The sequence below is a fragment of the Pomacea canaliculata genome, linkage group LG12 (assembly GCF_003073045.1).
Source record: "Pomacea canaliculata isolate SZHN2017 linkage group LG12, ASM307304v1, whole genome shotgun sequence".
NCBI classification, from domain to species: domain Eukaryota; kingdom Metazoa; phylum Mollusca; class Gastropoda; order Architaenioglossa; family Ampullariidae; genus Pomacea; species Pomacea canaliculata.
In genome coordinates this window covers 21,773,226-21,788,598 of record NC_037601.1, presented here as the reverse complement: position 1 = coordinate 21,788,598, position 15,373 = coordinate 21,773,226, and the positions used below count along the sequence as shown (strand labels likewise).

At 37.1% G+C, this 15,373-nt stretch overlaps 2 protein-coding genes across 2 annotated transcripts in view; one reads left to right on the top strand and one right to left on the bottom strand.

The window, feature by feature from the left end:
* LOC112577246 (WD repeat-containing protein 97-like) overlaps positions 1 to 15,373 on the top strand; it is a 28,595-nt gene that overhangs the window by 2,063 nt on the left and 11,159 nt on the right. Inside the window, 16 exon segments of the mRNA XM_025260283.1 lie at positions 644 to 760; positions 1,121 to 1,273; positions 1,486 to 1,609; positions 2,750 to 2,912; positions 3,211 to 3,339; positions 3,633 to 3,808; positions 4,172 to 4,273; positions 5,002 to 5,204; positions 5,458 to 5,530; positions 5,878 to 6,060; positions 7,609 to 7,747; positions 8,173 to 8,279; positions 8,615 to 8,762; positions 9,258 to 9,333; positions 9,753 to 9,905; positions 10,304 to 10,376. Of these exon segments, the coding sequence (XP_025116068.1) occupies positions 644 to 760; positions 1,121 to 1,273; positions 1,486 to 1,609; positions 2,750 to 2,912; positions 3,211 to 3,339; positions 3,633 to 3,808; positions 4,172 to 4,273; positions 5,002 to 5,204; positions 5,458 to 5,530; positions 5,878 to 6,060; positions 7,609 to 7,747; positions 8,173 to 8,279; positions 8,615 to 8,762; positions 9,258 to 9,333; positions 9,753 to 9,905; positions 10,304 to 10,376 (2,119 nt within the window).
* On the bottom strand, positions 10,745 to 13,470 carry LOC112577272 (galaxin-like). The gene is made up of 2 exons (XM_025260325.1): positions 13,313 to 13,470; positions 10,745 to 11,388 (listed from the first exon to the last, which is right to left on the bottom strand). The coding sequence occupies exons 1-2, from the start codon at positions 13,377 to 13,379 to the stop codon at positions 11,045 to 11,047; spliced, it is 411 nt and encodes a 136-aa protein (XP_025116110.1). The 5' UTR covers positions 13,380 to 13,470; the 3' UTR covers positions 10,745 to 11,044.

Sequence of the window (15,373 nt, the reverse complement as noted above, 5' to 3'; positions counted from 1 at the left end):
TACACATATATACCCATCCAACTCCAACACAAACATTCCTTATGAATGTACACAAGAGAACATAAGTTTTCACAAAACCTTCCAATCCACAAGTATGCAAAGCATCATAAGCTTCTTATTTTTGAAGCAATAAAAATTTAACTCTTGTAACTTTAAAAAAAAAATTAAGAGACAGAATTTGAAACTATTACAAAAGATAAAGGAGTCGTTCCAGTTCTGTTTTCATTAATTCCATGATCAGTTTCCTATTTCAAGTATTTAAAGTGAGTCTTTGAAGATGCCTGGTACTCATGTAGATGAAGTAACTAAAGAAAACAGAGTTAATTTGAAGGTATATAAATGTAATTTTTATAAAGACTTCTTTGTGATAATAAGCTTTTCATTGGATTTATAGTATTTGAAGATATTCAATACAATAATACAATACCCTACTTTATTTGTTCCAATGGGCAATTTGAGTGGGAGGTGTGCTCTGTTTTACCAACAACAACCAAAAAAAATCACAATTACAATGCAGTGGAATAGAGATATTAACATTATCAAGAGCAATGAGAGATATGGGTCAGGCATTCCTATGCACACCTACAACACACACACACACCGCTGTATGGGGTAATTGAATATTACATATTTTTATCCCCAGTTGATGAATGAAAACTTTGAAGTCAAATCCCAGTCACGGACCACAGGGAACATATACCTTGCAGATTATAATCCCTGTACAGGAGAGATTATCACTGTTGGCCCTGGCTTTATTACAGTAAGAGTCTGAGACTGCAAAACAATTTCTGATTAAGTTACATATGTTTAAAAAGTTGTAAAATATTTAACTATCACAATGTTTTTCACATGTGTATAAAATGTTTTCCTGAATTCTCCATCTTCAGTCACCTATCATGTTAGTTTTGTTGTTATATATTTTGTTTCATATAATTCTTCTAGATAATAAATTTGATCAAAATGTCTATGAAATTTTCTATAAACTTCTTTTGTGTAATGTCCTTAGAGAAATATCTAGTCAGTAATATATATGTAATTTTAGCATATTGTGCAAACCTGGGTATGCATAGCTGAAGGAGAGTTAAACTGCTTTTATATTAAATTTTGTTTTGCTTGTTAGTGCTGGGCTTTCCGATACAATGCTCGACATCTCATTCCTCGCAAATCTGTGAACACAAAATTTGCGGGAGGGAACATGTTTTCCATCATGGTGCTGGAGGAGACTGCAAGTCAAAGGCAGCGTCTGTTCTTTGCTTGTGCCAATGGAGTGGTGGTAAGCTGTGTTAAGCATGAAAGCTATGTGTGATGCATCTCTTCAAACTGGATATGTTATGCACACTTCCATAAAATAGAATTAAAACATTTAAATTCGTGGATGTTTTATAACTTAGTCTTGGAGTCTGTCATCTCTGGTATGATATCACACGTAATTGATTGGTTTTCTTACATTTTTTTTAAGTGTTACTTATTCAATTGTCCCTTCAGGTCTACAGTGTATTAGAAGGCGAGCTGCTAGTGCATCGGAAGGAACTGCATGTCCGCACAATCACTGCCATGACTTTCTTTAATCCACTGAAATACCTCATCACTGGGGCACAAGATGGCTGCAGTTAGTGCTCATGCACCTACTTTATTTCTTTTCATTTTCCCATGCTTTTAATTTTGTTCCTTATCAAAAACAATGTATCTTAGACAGGGGTGGGCAAAGTTTTCTTTTTGCGTACCAGTCTACAAATTTTAAGCTATGCCGGTAAAATACCTAAAGCCCATGTTAGGTGACTACACATCAAGCCTAGTTATAATGGAATAGACAACAAATGAGTACAGTGCGTTTGCTTACCAAATTTATTGTGTAAAGTGAAGCTGTTTTGATTTGCTCACATTAAAACTTTAAAACCAGCCTTTCCTTTGAAGGCATCTGCCCACGATACTCTCTAATGACTACATCAGTCGTGTTATTTGTTATCTTTGTACTTTGTCTGTGTTAGAATGTTATTCTACCGATTTCTAATTCCGTTATACTTGATAAATTAAATTTCAATCGAATTAACCTAGGCTGAATTTTTAAAAAAATGAAAACAAGTACACTTCACATTTTGGCAGAAGGGCCATACTTTGCCCATCCCTGAGTTTGGAGCTGCACAAGCCACATATGCTTTTAATTGTTTCATTTTATTTTGGTTTTCTTGTTTGTCATTTTTCCCCCTTTGTTGTATACAGTTTAAACAGTAAATGTGTAAGTTTTCGTCATACATTTTCTGTATTGTTCTCTTAGGTGTGAAAGGCATAGGTGTTTCATGTGTTCTAGTAGATGTGCAAAACATGAAATTGGTTAGGCCAGAAATGTTTTAAATGAATGAGCTAAAATTATCTAAGCAGTAAGAAACATAAAATTTTTGAAATCGCAACATCAAAAGATTATAATGTAAAACACAAGCATTTTATCAAGTGCTTTTTAACTTCAGAGACAAACATTGGTCAGCTGCTAAAAGCATCCTTACTAACCTTTTCCTTTCATAGCTGGGGTATTTACAGAAAGGCTGAGATTTCAGATTTGTTGAGATGTCATGAGCTAAATCTGTACTGCACATGGTATCAGCATCATTGCTAGCAGTATGACGACCAGGAAAGTGCACTCCATTTAATTAGTTCATTTTTTAGCTATCAGTTGTTAAAAATAAAGAATCCATTGGAAAATTCAGACAGATACAAAGTATGAGCCTTCATTGTATTCTATTATTTCTCACAGTCAAAGTGTGGGACAAGAACTGGCAGGTTGTGATGGTGTTTGTTGGCCACAGTCAAGCAGTCAATGCACTAGCTATCTACCCCCATGGGCCTTCATTCATATCAGCTTCCCATGATTGTACCATTCGTGTTTGGAGCTTTGAAACCTGCGATGAAGTTGACAAGTAAGAGTGCAATCGCCCTGCATCAAGGTGGACTTTCGTGAAATTGCATTAAAATATTTTTGCATTGTGAATTGATTGTTTCCTTTAATTATGCGGCTCTTTTAGGACAGGGTGCGTATATGTAGCTATATATACCAATATATTTTATCTTCATCATGATATGATTATTGTTATAAATGTACATTCACACTGATTGCTCTTTCACAACACTATTATTATGTTGTGAGTGGTATGTGTGCTTAGGTATGCACATTTATTCACATGTAAAACTATATATGTAAGGATTTGGGGTTTGCAGAACATCATTGACTGAACCTGTCAAAGGTCTATTTACTTTAATGAATTATGACGTGTTCTTCACATTTTCTGGCACGAAAATTGACTTATGGAATCTGCAGCATCTCTATTATGTCCATACGAATATAGGGTGAGCCTGGCAGCATTTCATATGGATAATCAGCTTGTGTGTATTTATATAAATAAGAAATATGCTCATAAAACAGTCTGTCATTTTGAATTTTTTGAGTCGGTCAATGCCCTTTTTTCTGGTTCATAGAATCACTAGCCACTTTTCATTAAATGTTTTAATCTTTAATGTTAAACTTGAAGGAACTTTTGGACATAATTAAAACAATGTTAATGTAATCTTGAGATATTGCACTAATGCAACTGTTGTTATTGCTGTTCAGATTTGACTAATTATTTCCCCTGCGAACACAGGTATAGAGTGAACAGAATAAAACTGACAACACATCCAGGATTCCCAGCACGTGCAGTGCTTTTGTGTCGTGATTCCAGTGTGCGCATAGTATCACCACCTTCAGGAGAAGTCCTCACAACACTTCTAATGGCACCCTTTGTAGGAATAGTGGATGCTGCATATGCCATTGCAGAAAGTGAGACTATCTTCTTTTTAAGTAATCATCATCATCATCATAGAACTTATTTCCTTTGATCCTTATTCTTAGTCTCCATGTCTTGTTAACAAAACTGTCTTTCATCTTTGAGGGTGAGATACATCTGAATAAATAGATTTTTAAAAATTACTCTTTATCTTTGAAGAATGAACTTCCTACTGTTATTTTTATCTTGAGGAATACTTGATGTTACTTTGTTTAATGTTTGTTTAATAAAATAGACTTTAATATTAAAAAAAAGAGATAATAGTCACACAAGCAGAGATAAGGGTTATTTTTAGCATTAGCAGTGGTAGCAGACCCCTTTTCTTCCTACAGTAATCTTAGTTTATTCAATTGCAGACACAATGTTTGTGGTGAAGGGAAATGGAGATATCATCAAGTGTCGTACAGATGTCAATCCATGCAAAATATTAGCAAGTTGGAAATGCAGTTCCCCAGAAGGTCTGTCCTAATGCAGTGGCATAGGAAGATTCTCATCTTTAGAGGGGACAAACTCCATGCTGACATTGAACAATATTATCATTCTTGCCTCCTCAGTACTTTTTTAGTGGTTACCAAATGTGCTCATGTTTTTCTTAGTCAACGTGTCCCACTAGAGCCATTCTCATGTTTAGATAAGATACATAAGACCAAGAGTATCCAGATGTGTGTTCATTAAAGTTTGATTACATTTGCTAGTTTGCGTATTGTTTAGATTTTTCTAGTGGATTTCACTCAAAGTGTTTATCTAATGATAAAGATTATTGTCAAACATTTTTAGGAAAAGAATTAAAAGTTTGCTTTGAAATGCCATTGCCAATGTAGATTCAGTTATTATTGTCCTGATGGTTGGTTTCAAATTGGTAGTTTAAAATTTCAACTCAATCATAGTTTAACATCAGTAAATACTATCTTTACTTCCTTGTAGCAAGTTTTTACTTGCAAATAGGCAACAGTTACCTGTCCTTGCTTCTAATGGTGGCATGTTATTCCTCTTTAGCATCTTATTTTATTTACCACATTAGATGCTTTCTATTTGTTGTCACTGTTCAATCCAGCATGTAAAGGTTTATTTGTCTACTCTGCCTTTCAAAACTTCTCTTAGAATGAGAAGTAAAACAAATTCCTAGATCAACTTGTGAAAGTAAGGTTAGTGATGCTCTTATTATGTGCTTCTTGATCCCTTACAGAGATATGCAGCTGTTTGCTTGTGTACGAATATGTGGTGGATCCCATTGAAGCTTCCATGTGGAGCAAAACGAGTGCACAAACAACTGCCGGGTCTCACAAGAAATCTGAGTCACGAAATCGTACATTGCTCTTGGGTGGACGACAAGATGGATACATATGTGTCTACAACAGGCAGACTGGTGCTGCTTACTTTAAAGTGGATGTAAGTGTAACCATTGTTATTTAAGATAGCATCTTGGTTAAAGTAGCAATAACTATCCCATTCTCATGTATATACATAGTAGAATGAAAATGGAAGAAATCGTGTTTTTTTGTAATTATGTAATCTGCTAGTGAAGATTATAACTAAACATGTTGATTTTTCAAAGTAATTAATTGGTGTTTGGAAATAGGCTTTATTCTGTCTGACAAAGATTTCCCATAAAAAAATAAAACTTTTTATTATTATCTGACAGGCCCATGAGAAGAAAGGTGTACTGAGCATGATTGCGAACTCAAAGTTAAACCAGTTGATCACTGCTGGTAAAGGTGAGAGCTTTTATGTCAGTTAATAAACTTATAATTACATCTCAGTGTATCTTTGAGTGTTTTGGATAGATTTGTTTTTATTTTTGTCCTCATTCACATCCCCAAAAAATTTGTTTACAGCATCCCATATATGTTTCTGCTCTTTGTTTGCTCTTGTTTCTTATGTTTCATTCTGTATTTCATTCATATGCTTTTTTCATTTTCTTTTTTTTTACTCTTTCATGCATGTTTTTCTTTCCTTCTTTTCTTTCTTTTTTAAACAAATTTACATTTTAAATGCTTTCTGTCATCATCTCCTAATTGTGTAATTAGGCACAAATAAAAAAAAATTTCTATTTTCTAACCAGATAACATTATCAAGGTGTGGAGGATATTTGCTTTCGCTGAAGAAGCCTTGGCCCCGATGATGTCATTTTACTGTGCTCACTCGCCAGCCCATCTGTCTACTATCAAATCCTCTCTTTGTGTTGCATTCCAAGACCCTGACACTGCCACTTTCTCCATTGTTCTCTATAACTTACCTGACAAAGGTGAGTTTCTTGATGTTTTTATAGTTTTTTGTTTTTTTCATTTTATCAACCTCACACTACTCATAATTCTTATGGAAGTTATTTTTTGGAAAACCTTTACACTGTGTAAAAGTGAAATTGTCATGATGTGCAGTCATTTCAAGGTATTTTTCACTTACCAAATACAGTCAGAGTAAAGTATCTCTCACTTGGTGTTTCAGTTTTAGATTAGATTTTATTGATATGTTGTAATGCATTGTTTATATGCTTACTTAAGTATGTCTGTATTTGAAATGGAAGTTGCTCCATACTTGGCCATTTCTACTCAAGGGGGTGAGTGTTGGTGTTCGGGTGTATAATACATATTAACTGCAGAGTGAGATTTCCATGTGTGGAGTTGTTATTTTAGTCAAACTGATGGCTTGAAATGTTTGGTAATATTATTTTTGTAGCTTTATCAGAATATGACTTAGAGATCTTTAAGTTATGTGTACTTGTATTAGGTATGTGTATATGAATGGGTGTGTGTGTATATATATGTGTGTGTAAAATTACACAGTTTATTTTAAGAGGACAGAACTCATGTAAAGATTTTACAGAAAGTTTAAATACTGTTTTTTTATTTATCTGTTGATACCCTTGCTACCTGTATTTTAGTAGTTTGCCTGTTGTTTTCTGGCAGCACGTTGGATTGTATTTTGCCATATCATGTGTTCTGCTACTGTAGCTGCCAGAAGTTCGTGAGTTGTGTGTGGTTGATGTTATTAGCCCTTTTGTGGGGACTAATAGTTTCAAAAGAAATCTCTGTTTTTGTCATTTGCCTTGATTTATTAGAAGATATGAGTGAAATACAAAAAAAACACCACTATAGCTAAATCAATAAACATGAAATAATGTGCAGGGTGCTTCAGTAATTGCGTCCCACTTTCAATTTGCTATCACAAATAGTTATCTTGTAGCTACTGCATGATCTATGGATAATGTACACAGAAAAAGCATGATTATGAGTGAATAATCATTAATACATTTCAATGAACAGTCTGTTTTTTGTGTTGATTAAGAATAATGGTTAGGTGTTTTTTTTCTAAATTCTTTATTTCAGTGTATCATTATTTCCTTAAAGGTGATGTGTTAGGATGATATGTGAAATTCATCTCTAGTCCTTTCATAGAATGTTGCATCATGTATTTTTATTTCAAGATCACATGTTCTTGAATAAGAACCTGTTTCCATTCAGCCAAGAATTTTTTTTTTTCAAGATCATTGAATGAAAAGATAATTTATTAAAATGTATTTATGACCACTGCACTGAAGATACATATACCAGACTCTATGTTTTCTATGTAATGAAAATCAATGATTATTGTCATATGTCAGTGAATTAAAACATGTTACTGTCACACTGCCATGTGATTGTCATGTTCAAATCTTGGCATCTACACAATGAAGGCAAAACTTGGAATGTGTACGATCCCATGTGTGCATTTATTTGGTGGAGATAAATAGGTAGTAGATAGATATACAATAGGTATATGTTCCTGTAGGTACAATTTTTGGGCCTTGTTTCAGACCGCCGTGATCACAAGCCAGACGATGACCACAGGGATACCATCACTGGTCTGACGTCATGTGGCCGCATGAAGCTGTTTGCGTCCAGTAGCATGGATGGAACAGTTCGAATATGGAACGAGCAAAATATTCTTGTCAGGTAAACGTGTTCAGTCTGTAAATCCTTTCTCTTTTGAATTTATATTTTCACTTGATGTTCCTGTTGACAAATCCAAGTGCTGGAGTGGGCTGACATACAGTGTGATGGTGGTGCCATGCTTATTGCTGTCAACATGTCCTTTGAAAACTTTTCTCGAAAATGCTTGTGACCACTTCTGAGATTATATTATTGTGTGTGATATGCATGCAGTTCTTTAATGGGCTATGGGAAGTCTGTGTCATACTCTTGAAGTGACAGCTTCTGTAACAGAACTGTAAGCATGTATCTTGTATTCTGCATAAAGTCACATAGGAAATACACACGGTAATCCTTATCCTTCTTTTTCAGCGTTCGGTTCTGTGTATGGCACACCATATATTGTTGTTAGGCTAATTCAGTTAAATGTCATGTACATCTGGTCACAGGGTCCTGCGCCTCAATGCCATACCCAATAGCATCGCGTTCTGTAGCTCTCGAGGTGACCTTTTGCTGGGAGTGGGTCAGCACCTCTTCCACATTCCCTGGAAAAAATGTGAGTAGACTTTATGAGGCCTTTAACGGGCATAGCTGTTAGGTCACGTGGTACTAACACCTTTTTTTGCAGTTACACTGATGTTTGTGTTCGTGCACGCATGCCGACTTATGCACCAGCTTTCCTGTCACCCGGGTGACTGGCTTCAGTTACCACAATTTACCATAATTAATAATTTTAACTGCGTTTCTTGTCACATGATCTGTTTACATTTGTCTATTACACAAACGATGGTTTAAGTCCAAGTAAGACCTTCGGGAAGTAGACAACTGCCGTTATAGGATTGCCTAATTTTCTGCATGTGCTGAAGTAAACTGCATTTTGCCGCTGCTCAGATTTGCCCAAGCCCTACCTACGCAAGATGGTGTCCATGCGCTTCATGCTGCCAAAACCAGAAGAACCCTTGCAGTACGACATCGACTCTCTCAGTGTCATGGACAAGGATGACGTCCGTCGCATGAAGAGCGCTCACGCCTCTTTCAAGTAAGTCACTGTAGTGGTTGATTCTAACCGATCGAAGTACCATGTCTTCGTTTGATACGATTGTCACCCTAAGAGATCATTCCTCTGGCACTACAAGCATAATTATACACAAAAAATGTGAACAGCAGGCGTGTGTGTTTTTGAAACAAAAGGACAAGAAATTTCTTTGCTCTGTTTTTTTTTTTTTCTTTAATGAACGATGTCAAATAGTGTGAAGGCTAAAGCCTCTTTCCTTCATCTTTGTGCCTCATCATAGAACTTGTGTGGGTTCCTCTGTGAACTAGAACTCAGCAGTGACTTTCTGAACTCATTCTTGTTGCACATTTGTTTGTATGACTCTCCGTGGGAAAAGTATTCTCAATACAAAGAAAACTAGCAATGTTTGTGTGTACTCTTATGTGTAGGCTTGCATTCATGCGAGTGTGTGGATATTGTGCTATCTCGCCCACTTGCAATGCAAACTTCTTCTTTTTTCATTTTCTTTGTTAATCATAGGATTGTCGACTTCGAAGACACACGTACGGTGGATGAAAATGAACAAGTTCGGCTTGAAAAGATGACAAAAACAAAGGTTGAGATCTTACATTGATATCTGTTCAATATTCTGTAATATGGGCATCAAAGATGTAGTGTCCAGTGCCCTCTTTTAGAAAGAGAAAGACAGAATATGTGTGCATGTGTGTGAAATCCTGTGTCAGGCCAGATCACGGGATCGCCGAGTTGAGAGTATGTGTAGCGTTGTATGTGTACTTTACAAATGGTTTTAGGTGTGATTGCATGTTTTTCCTCTGGCAGTGTTCCGACCAAGATCTTATCTTGTAACTAGCAGCTTTTTTTGGTAACTGAGCACACTTCCCAAGTTATAATTATTCGTTGGGATTGCCTGGAGGAGAGAGTACAGATAGTTTTGTCGACTGACACTTGTTAAAGTATGAGAGTGGCATTTCAGTGTTAGCTCAGGCGCTTAGTTGTGATTGCGGATGTCCACAGGCCTTCCAGGAGCTGGAGCTGCGTGAGAACGAGCTGGGGCTGATCAGGGATGGCGCCAAGTCCCCGCAGAAGAAGCCAAAGATCAGCAAGCAGACGAAGCGCGAGGCCATGGAGAACTACTTGAAGATCATCTACAATAGGGAGCGTGTACAGGTCCGCTTTTCTTTGGCGATGTTAGGCATTATATAGCAAGGTGTTGGCAAGTTAAGCGGAAATGATTTTTCCGAGGAAGCGGGAAGCATCTGCAATTCTTTCTTCACCATCTGGCCATTCCTTGATCCCTCTCTTTCCATTTGTCAATCTTCCATCTGTCTTTTTCTTGCTGTTAAAGCTACTTTTTTAATTTCCGCCATTTACATATAAAATATAGTCCAATGTTTCAGGCGGTAGCATTCTTCTGTATAAGTAAATATTTGAGATAAATTATGAAAAGTATATATATACACATCTGTGAATAATATGCAAGCTTTAGTTTGTGTGTGAAATGAACAATTTTTACGCGTATCTCTCAGTATACAATTCTTATTGGTGTTATTTTTAAATACTGACAGCTCCTTCCAGAAGACCCATTCCTAGAAGATATCGTCAATGCAAGACTACAGCCACAGAAGGAGTCAGACGTTGGTAAGTAATGTTTTTGTCCTTGAAATGAAAACACATGCAAAACTTTATTGTTTATGGAATCTACAGCAGTGGGAGTTATAGGTTTTGGTTTTTTTAATCATTAAGTGCGTTAGGGAATAAGTAATGATACGTGCCTGTTAAATTTAAGTGCGTGTACACATGTGTTTCATCCATTTTCTTCTTGTCAATGATTGTGGTAGGCTTTGAGTTGTGTCAGGTCGCGATCTCGACAGCCGATTCAGCCATAACTTTTTTCAAGATCTCGTTTGAAATGCACTCAGTTATCAAAAGATAGAATCATTCAGGATCTTTGCTCATTTTAAACGTTCGGGAATATCATTTGAAGCACACGAAACAATCTCATAAACTTTTGCATTACAAATTATAATTTATTCTGACACTTTAATGCTCCTTCAGAGAAAGCATAACCATGGTAAAAAGATTGTTGACCAATAGGCATCAGCACTTCAGGTAGGCTGTTACCATGGTATTACGGAAGAGAAAGGCATGTTGTCCCTTGCGGCGCATGTGCAATGAATCGCCCAAGTCCTTCGTTTTCTCAGCATGTTGGTTATAGCAGCTTCTTGTGTTTGGTCTCACCACTTCAGCACAAATAAAATGTGGCAACATGCACTCGCTTTACGCAATACGCTAGAATTACCCGGGTCTCAGCACGATGGGAATATTCCCACACGAGATCTGATAACGCCATTGCAGCACATGCTGAATTTGGAATCAAAAGCCTGTGTTCCACAACAGTCTGGGAATATTCCACTGCGAGATCGGATAACGCCATTGCAGCACATGCTGAATTTGGAATCAAAAGCCTGTGTTCCACAGCAGTCTGGGAATATTCCACTGCGAGATTGGATAACGCCATTGCAGCACATGCTGAATTTGGAATCAAAAGCCTGTGTTCCACAGCAGTCTGGGAATATTCCACTGCGAGATCGTAGGACGCCATTGCAGCACATGCTGAATCGGGAATCGTAAGCACCGCATGTGGAGGATGCTGCACAAAAAATGTTCCACATAGTATAAATCAAACCATTACCACAGTTATCACTAGCACAGTATAATCATCACCACCATCCCCGCCACTGACCTCTGTAGTTGTGGTCGTCATCATTACAGTAGTCGTTGTCGCCCTTTTCCTCCTAATAATCATTATCATCGTCCAGAAGTGTAATTTGCATTATTAGCAGGAGTATTATTTTCAAGCAGGGCTGTTAGTGAATTACTGACAGGTCATTCTTCATGAAGGACAGGAACACCTCATCACATATTAAGCAGTAGGTCAATTCAAGTTCAAAGGTTAAATAAGACTGCCCTTCACTGCTGCATAGGATGCAAGAGCTCTTTGCAACACGCTAGAATTAACCCTTAGCACACTGACAATAATCGCACGCGAGACTGGCTGCCACCATCGCACCACATGGTGAATTGGGTATTATCAGGGTTGTCCATGGGACATATTTTTCTATCCCGTCCCATCCCATCCCATGGCAATTTATGCCTGTCCCATCCCGTCCCATCCCACGGGATGTTTCCCATGGGATTCCCATGGTAATAACAATCCTATGGACAACACTGAAAACCACTTTTCGGCTTTTGTTCTATAATTCCTGCTTCTTCACATACAATAGATGATTCAGAGGAAAGATTTAAATCCTTGATGAATGAAATAACAGTAAATTTATTTTGCAATATCAAGTATCGACTACCATGGGAAATACAAATGTGTGCTGTCCCATCCCATCCCATCCCATGGGACGTTTCCCATGGGATTCCCATTCCTATGGACAACACTGGGTATTATAAACATGGCATGAGGGGGTACTGCACACAAATATCTCACAAGGTATAAATCAAAGGATTTCCAAGATTTAACACTATCATCATAATCATCACCACCATCTGACTACCACTGACCTCTGTAGTTATGGTCAAAATCACTGTATAGTTGTCGTCATTCTTCTCCTAATTATCATTATCATCGTCTAGAAGTGTATTTTATAAAACGCATTATTAACGGGAGTAGTATTTTCAGTGTATTAGCTGTATAAACATTTATTGTAAGGTGCAGCAATCTACAACCCATGAATGTTGTCGTCTTCCGTAAAGTTTATCAACCTGCATATTTCATACAAAGCTACATTAGTGAGCACGCCAGTCTGTAGACTAAATTCATTGTAATTTATTGTAACTTACCAGACGCTGATGAGTGTCAGCAACTTGGCATCTGGATACGATATGAAGACACGTAAGTCAGGTGGCCAATCAGAAGGCTTTAGTAGGTTCCTACCAGTTCCACTTCTGCCCGATGTGCTCATTCCCCTTTTCTCAAGGTTCCAGGTATTAGACTGGAGAGGTTCGGCCGTCACTTATTCTCATTCCCGGGAAAGAATGCACTTCCTCGATCTGTCTTTCCTTACAGTGGGAATGCTACTGTTCTTTAAACGGCTCTGAGGAATTCCTACTGAAATCGGTTTACCCTGTTACTTTCTCCATCTTCTCTCTGCCTTTCTTCGTGTTTCTAGCGTGTCACTGTGCGTTGTGTGTGTGTGTGTGTGATCTCTGTCATACAGCATCCTTACATTCTGCCTCTTGTATCTTGTAAAGTACCTTTAGGTTTCCTCCGTGTGGAGAAATGCACAAATTCTTCTATTTATATTTTTCCCATTATTTTATTATTATTATTATTATTATTATTATTATTATTACAGTCAAAGTAGTGCAATCACTTACTTTACAAAGTAGTATAATCACTTTTCTGTAAGTTTCTCGACCTAACCCTACACGTGTGTTAGCAGCGGATCGACATGCACAAAATAATTTTCCTTCACAATCACACCGGTGACATTGACGAAAAGTAATAATGGTCAGACTTATTTTTTTAAGCGCTAGAGACAAATACACATGTGAAAACAATCTACCTTCTGCTATTGCCGAGAAGATCAAAAGAAAACCGCACATCAGTCGGACTGGTCGCATCATTGCCATCTTCGCCGTCTGTCTTTCTGTTTTCTTTGGCAGAGTTGACTCCAAAGAGCTGCTCACCTGTCGGGAGATGTTTATATACGAAAATGTGACAGTTTCTAGTAAACAAGAGTAGGATATCCCTTTTATTTAACTATAATAGCGTCGCATGTTTTTAAACATTAATTGTGGAGGCGTTGTCTCTAAAATGTTCCAGATGTCTTATTATTTATTAGTAACGCCAGGCAAGTTCAGGAAACAGCCTCAAAAAACATTAATTTTGGAGGCGTTGTCTCTAAAATGTTCCAGATGTCCTATTATTTATTAGTAACGCCAGGCAAGTTCAGGAAACAGCCTCAAAAAACATTAATTTTGGAGGCGTTGTCTCTAAAATGTTGCAGATGTCATGTTACTTGTTCGTGACACCTGCCAAGTTCAAGAAACAGCTTCGAAAAACAAATGTTTACAAACATGTAATACCATATGCTGTCTGGTTCAGTTATCAAAACAAGGACAGTTCGGACTGTTGACATTTATTCAATCACACACATACACACTGAAATAAAAACATTTGGTCTTAAAATGCATTTTTTTTATTTAAAAAGTGTTATTTTAATAATATAGTAGTTTTACAAATGATATTGCAAATACTGAACGTTTATATGTTATGTATCTTAGACTTCTTTTCTGCCCATTGTTATTATTAGAGCTCGTATACTTGTTGGGTTGATGTGCAAGTTGAGAAGTGGAAAGAGGTGGCCAGAGTTGGAGTGGGGCAGTCAAGATAGACACAGCATATGTATAATGGAGTAAAGTCTTCTGTCCATGAAGCAGCAGCGCACCATGACTGCGTTATTGCAGATTGAAAAAATGATGACCAATAACACACAACGTTAAATAAGGCAACAGTTCATCTTAAGGACTAGTTTCCACTTCAAAATCTGAATTCGTAAACATCTTAAAATGAGTGTGAAAAAAGGAGAAGGAAGCAGAAGTAGAAAAGAAGGAAAAGAAAGTAATACCTTCCGACATAGTCAGCAGAAGTACTGTCAGAATTAGTGTCAGAAGTATTGCGCATCCTAGCCCTTAAAGGACTAGTGGGGTGCAAATTATGTTGTAGTGACTTGCTACAGCTCAGTGAAAGGTGCTATTTCCCCCAAACCGGGGGGAATACCCTTCTTCCGTTTTTGAAATACAAACAACACCGTGCAAAGAAAAAAGTCAACGATGCAGGCGTCAGGATAGTGCATCCAGACACTTTGTGAATGTTTCAGTCGATGGAAGAGCTGAGAAGGTGTTAATTAATCATATTTTTAAATGATTTTTACCTTTTTATGTGGCTGGTGATGTTTTTAGACATGCATCTGGAGTACGCAAGAGGAGGATCACCCAGATTTGCGTAAATTGCCACAGAGTGGCATTAAAAGCATTAAAAAATAATGTACACCCTTCTACTCATTTATGCTTGGCGCTAGCCAGCGATGCTGCACGAATGTACATTCTACACTTTCTCTTCGTTATTCCCTATTCGATGCCGACTATTTTATAGTGCTTGTCTGTCGTTTGTATTCTTGTATGTACTCAACATACTAACGTGCTCCTGTTACCTCATTCCAACATGGAGAACAAGATTTCAAATATGTTTGCTCTTTGTGTTTATAGTAACAAAACGTTTCCAGTTCATCAAGCAAATAAAGTAGGATATCTCTAAGTGTACAAGCTGTGATTGAAACATACTATACAGGGCATGTAAAAAGTGTTAATTTTGCGATAATAATTTATTGTCTGACACTCTCTCGTGGTTGAAAATGGCGTCCGTAGCCGATACAATAAAACGGTTAGGATCAGTTGTCGGTAATTTTATTCTGTCTGCCGGCAAACATTACACAAATGGTCGTTTTACAGTACTTAGTTTTTTGTTTTGGAGCCTATAAAGTCTTAAAAATCTACCCGAACTATAAACTATTATGGAAGAAAACGTGTGTCTTTATCATGCACAAAATAATGTCGGTACTACA

Coding starts and splice junctions, on each gene's coding strand:
- LOC112577272 (XM_025260325.1), bottom strand. CDS start 13,379: ATGGCAATGATGCGACCAGTCCGACTGATGTGCGGTTTTCTTTTGATC. Junction 11,389..13,312: donor CTTCTCGGCAATAGCAGAAG/GTAGATTGTTTT, acceptor TTTTTTGTGCAG/CATCCTCCACATGCGGTGCT.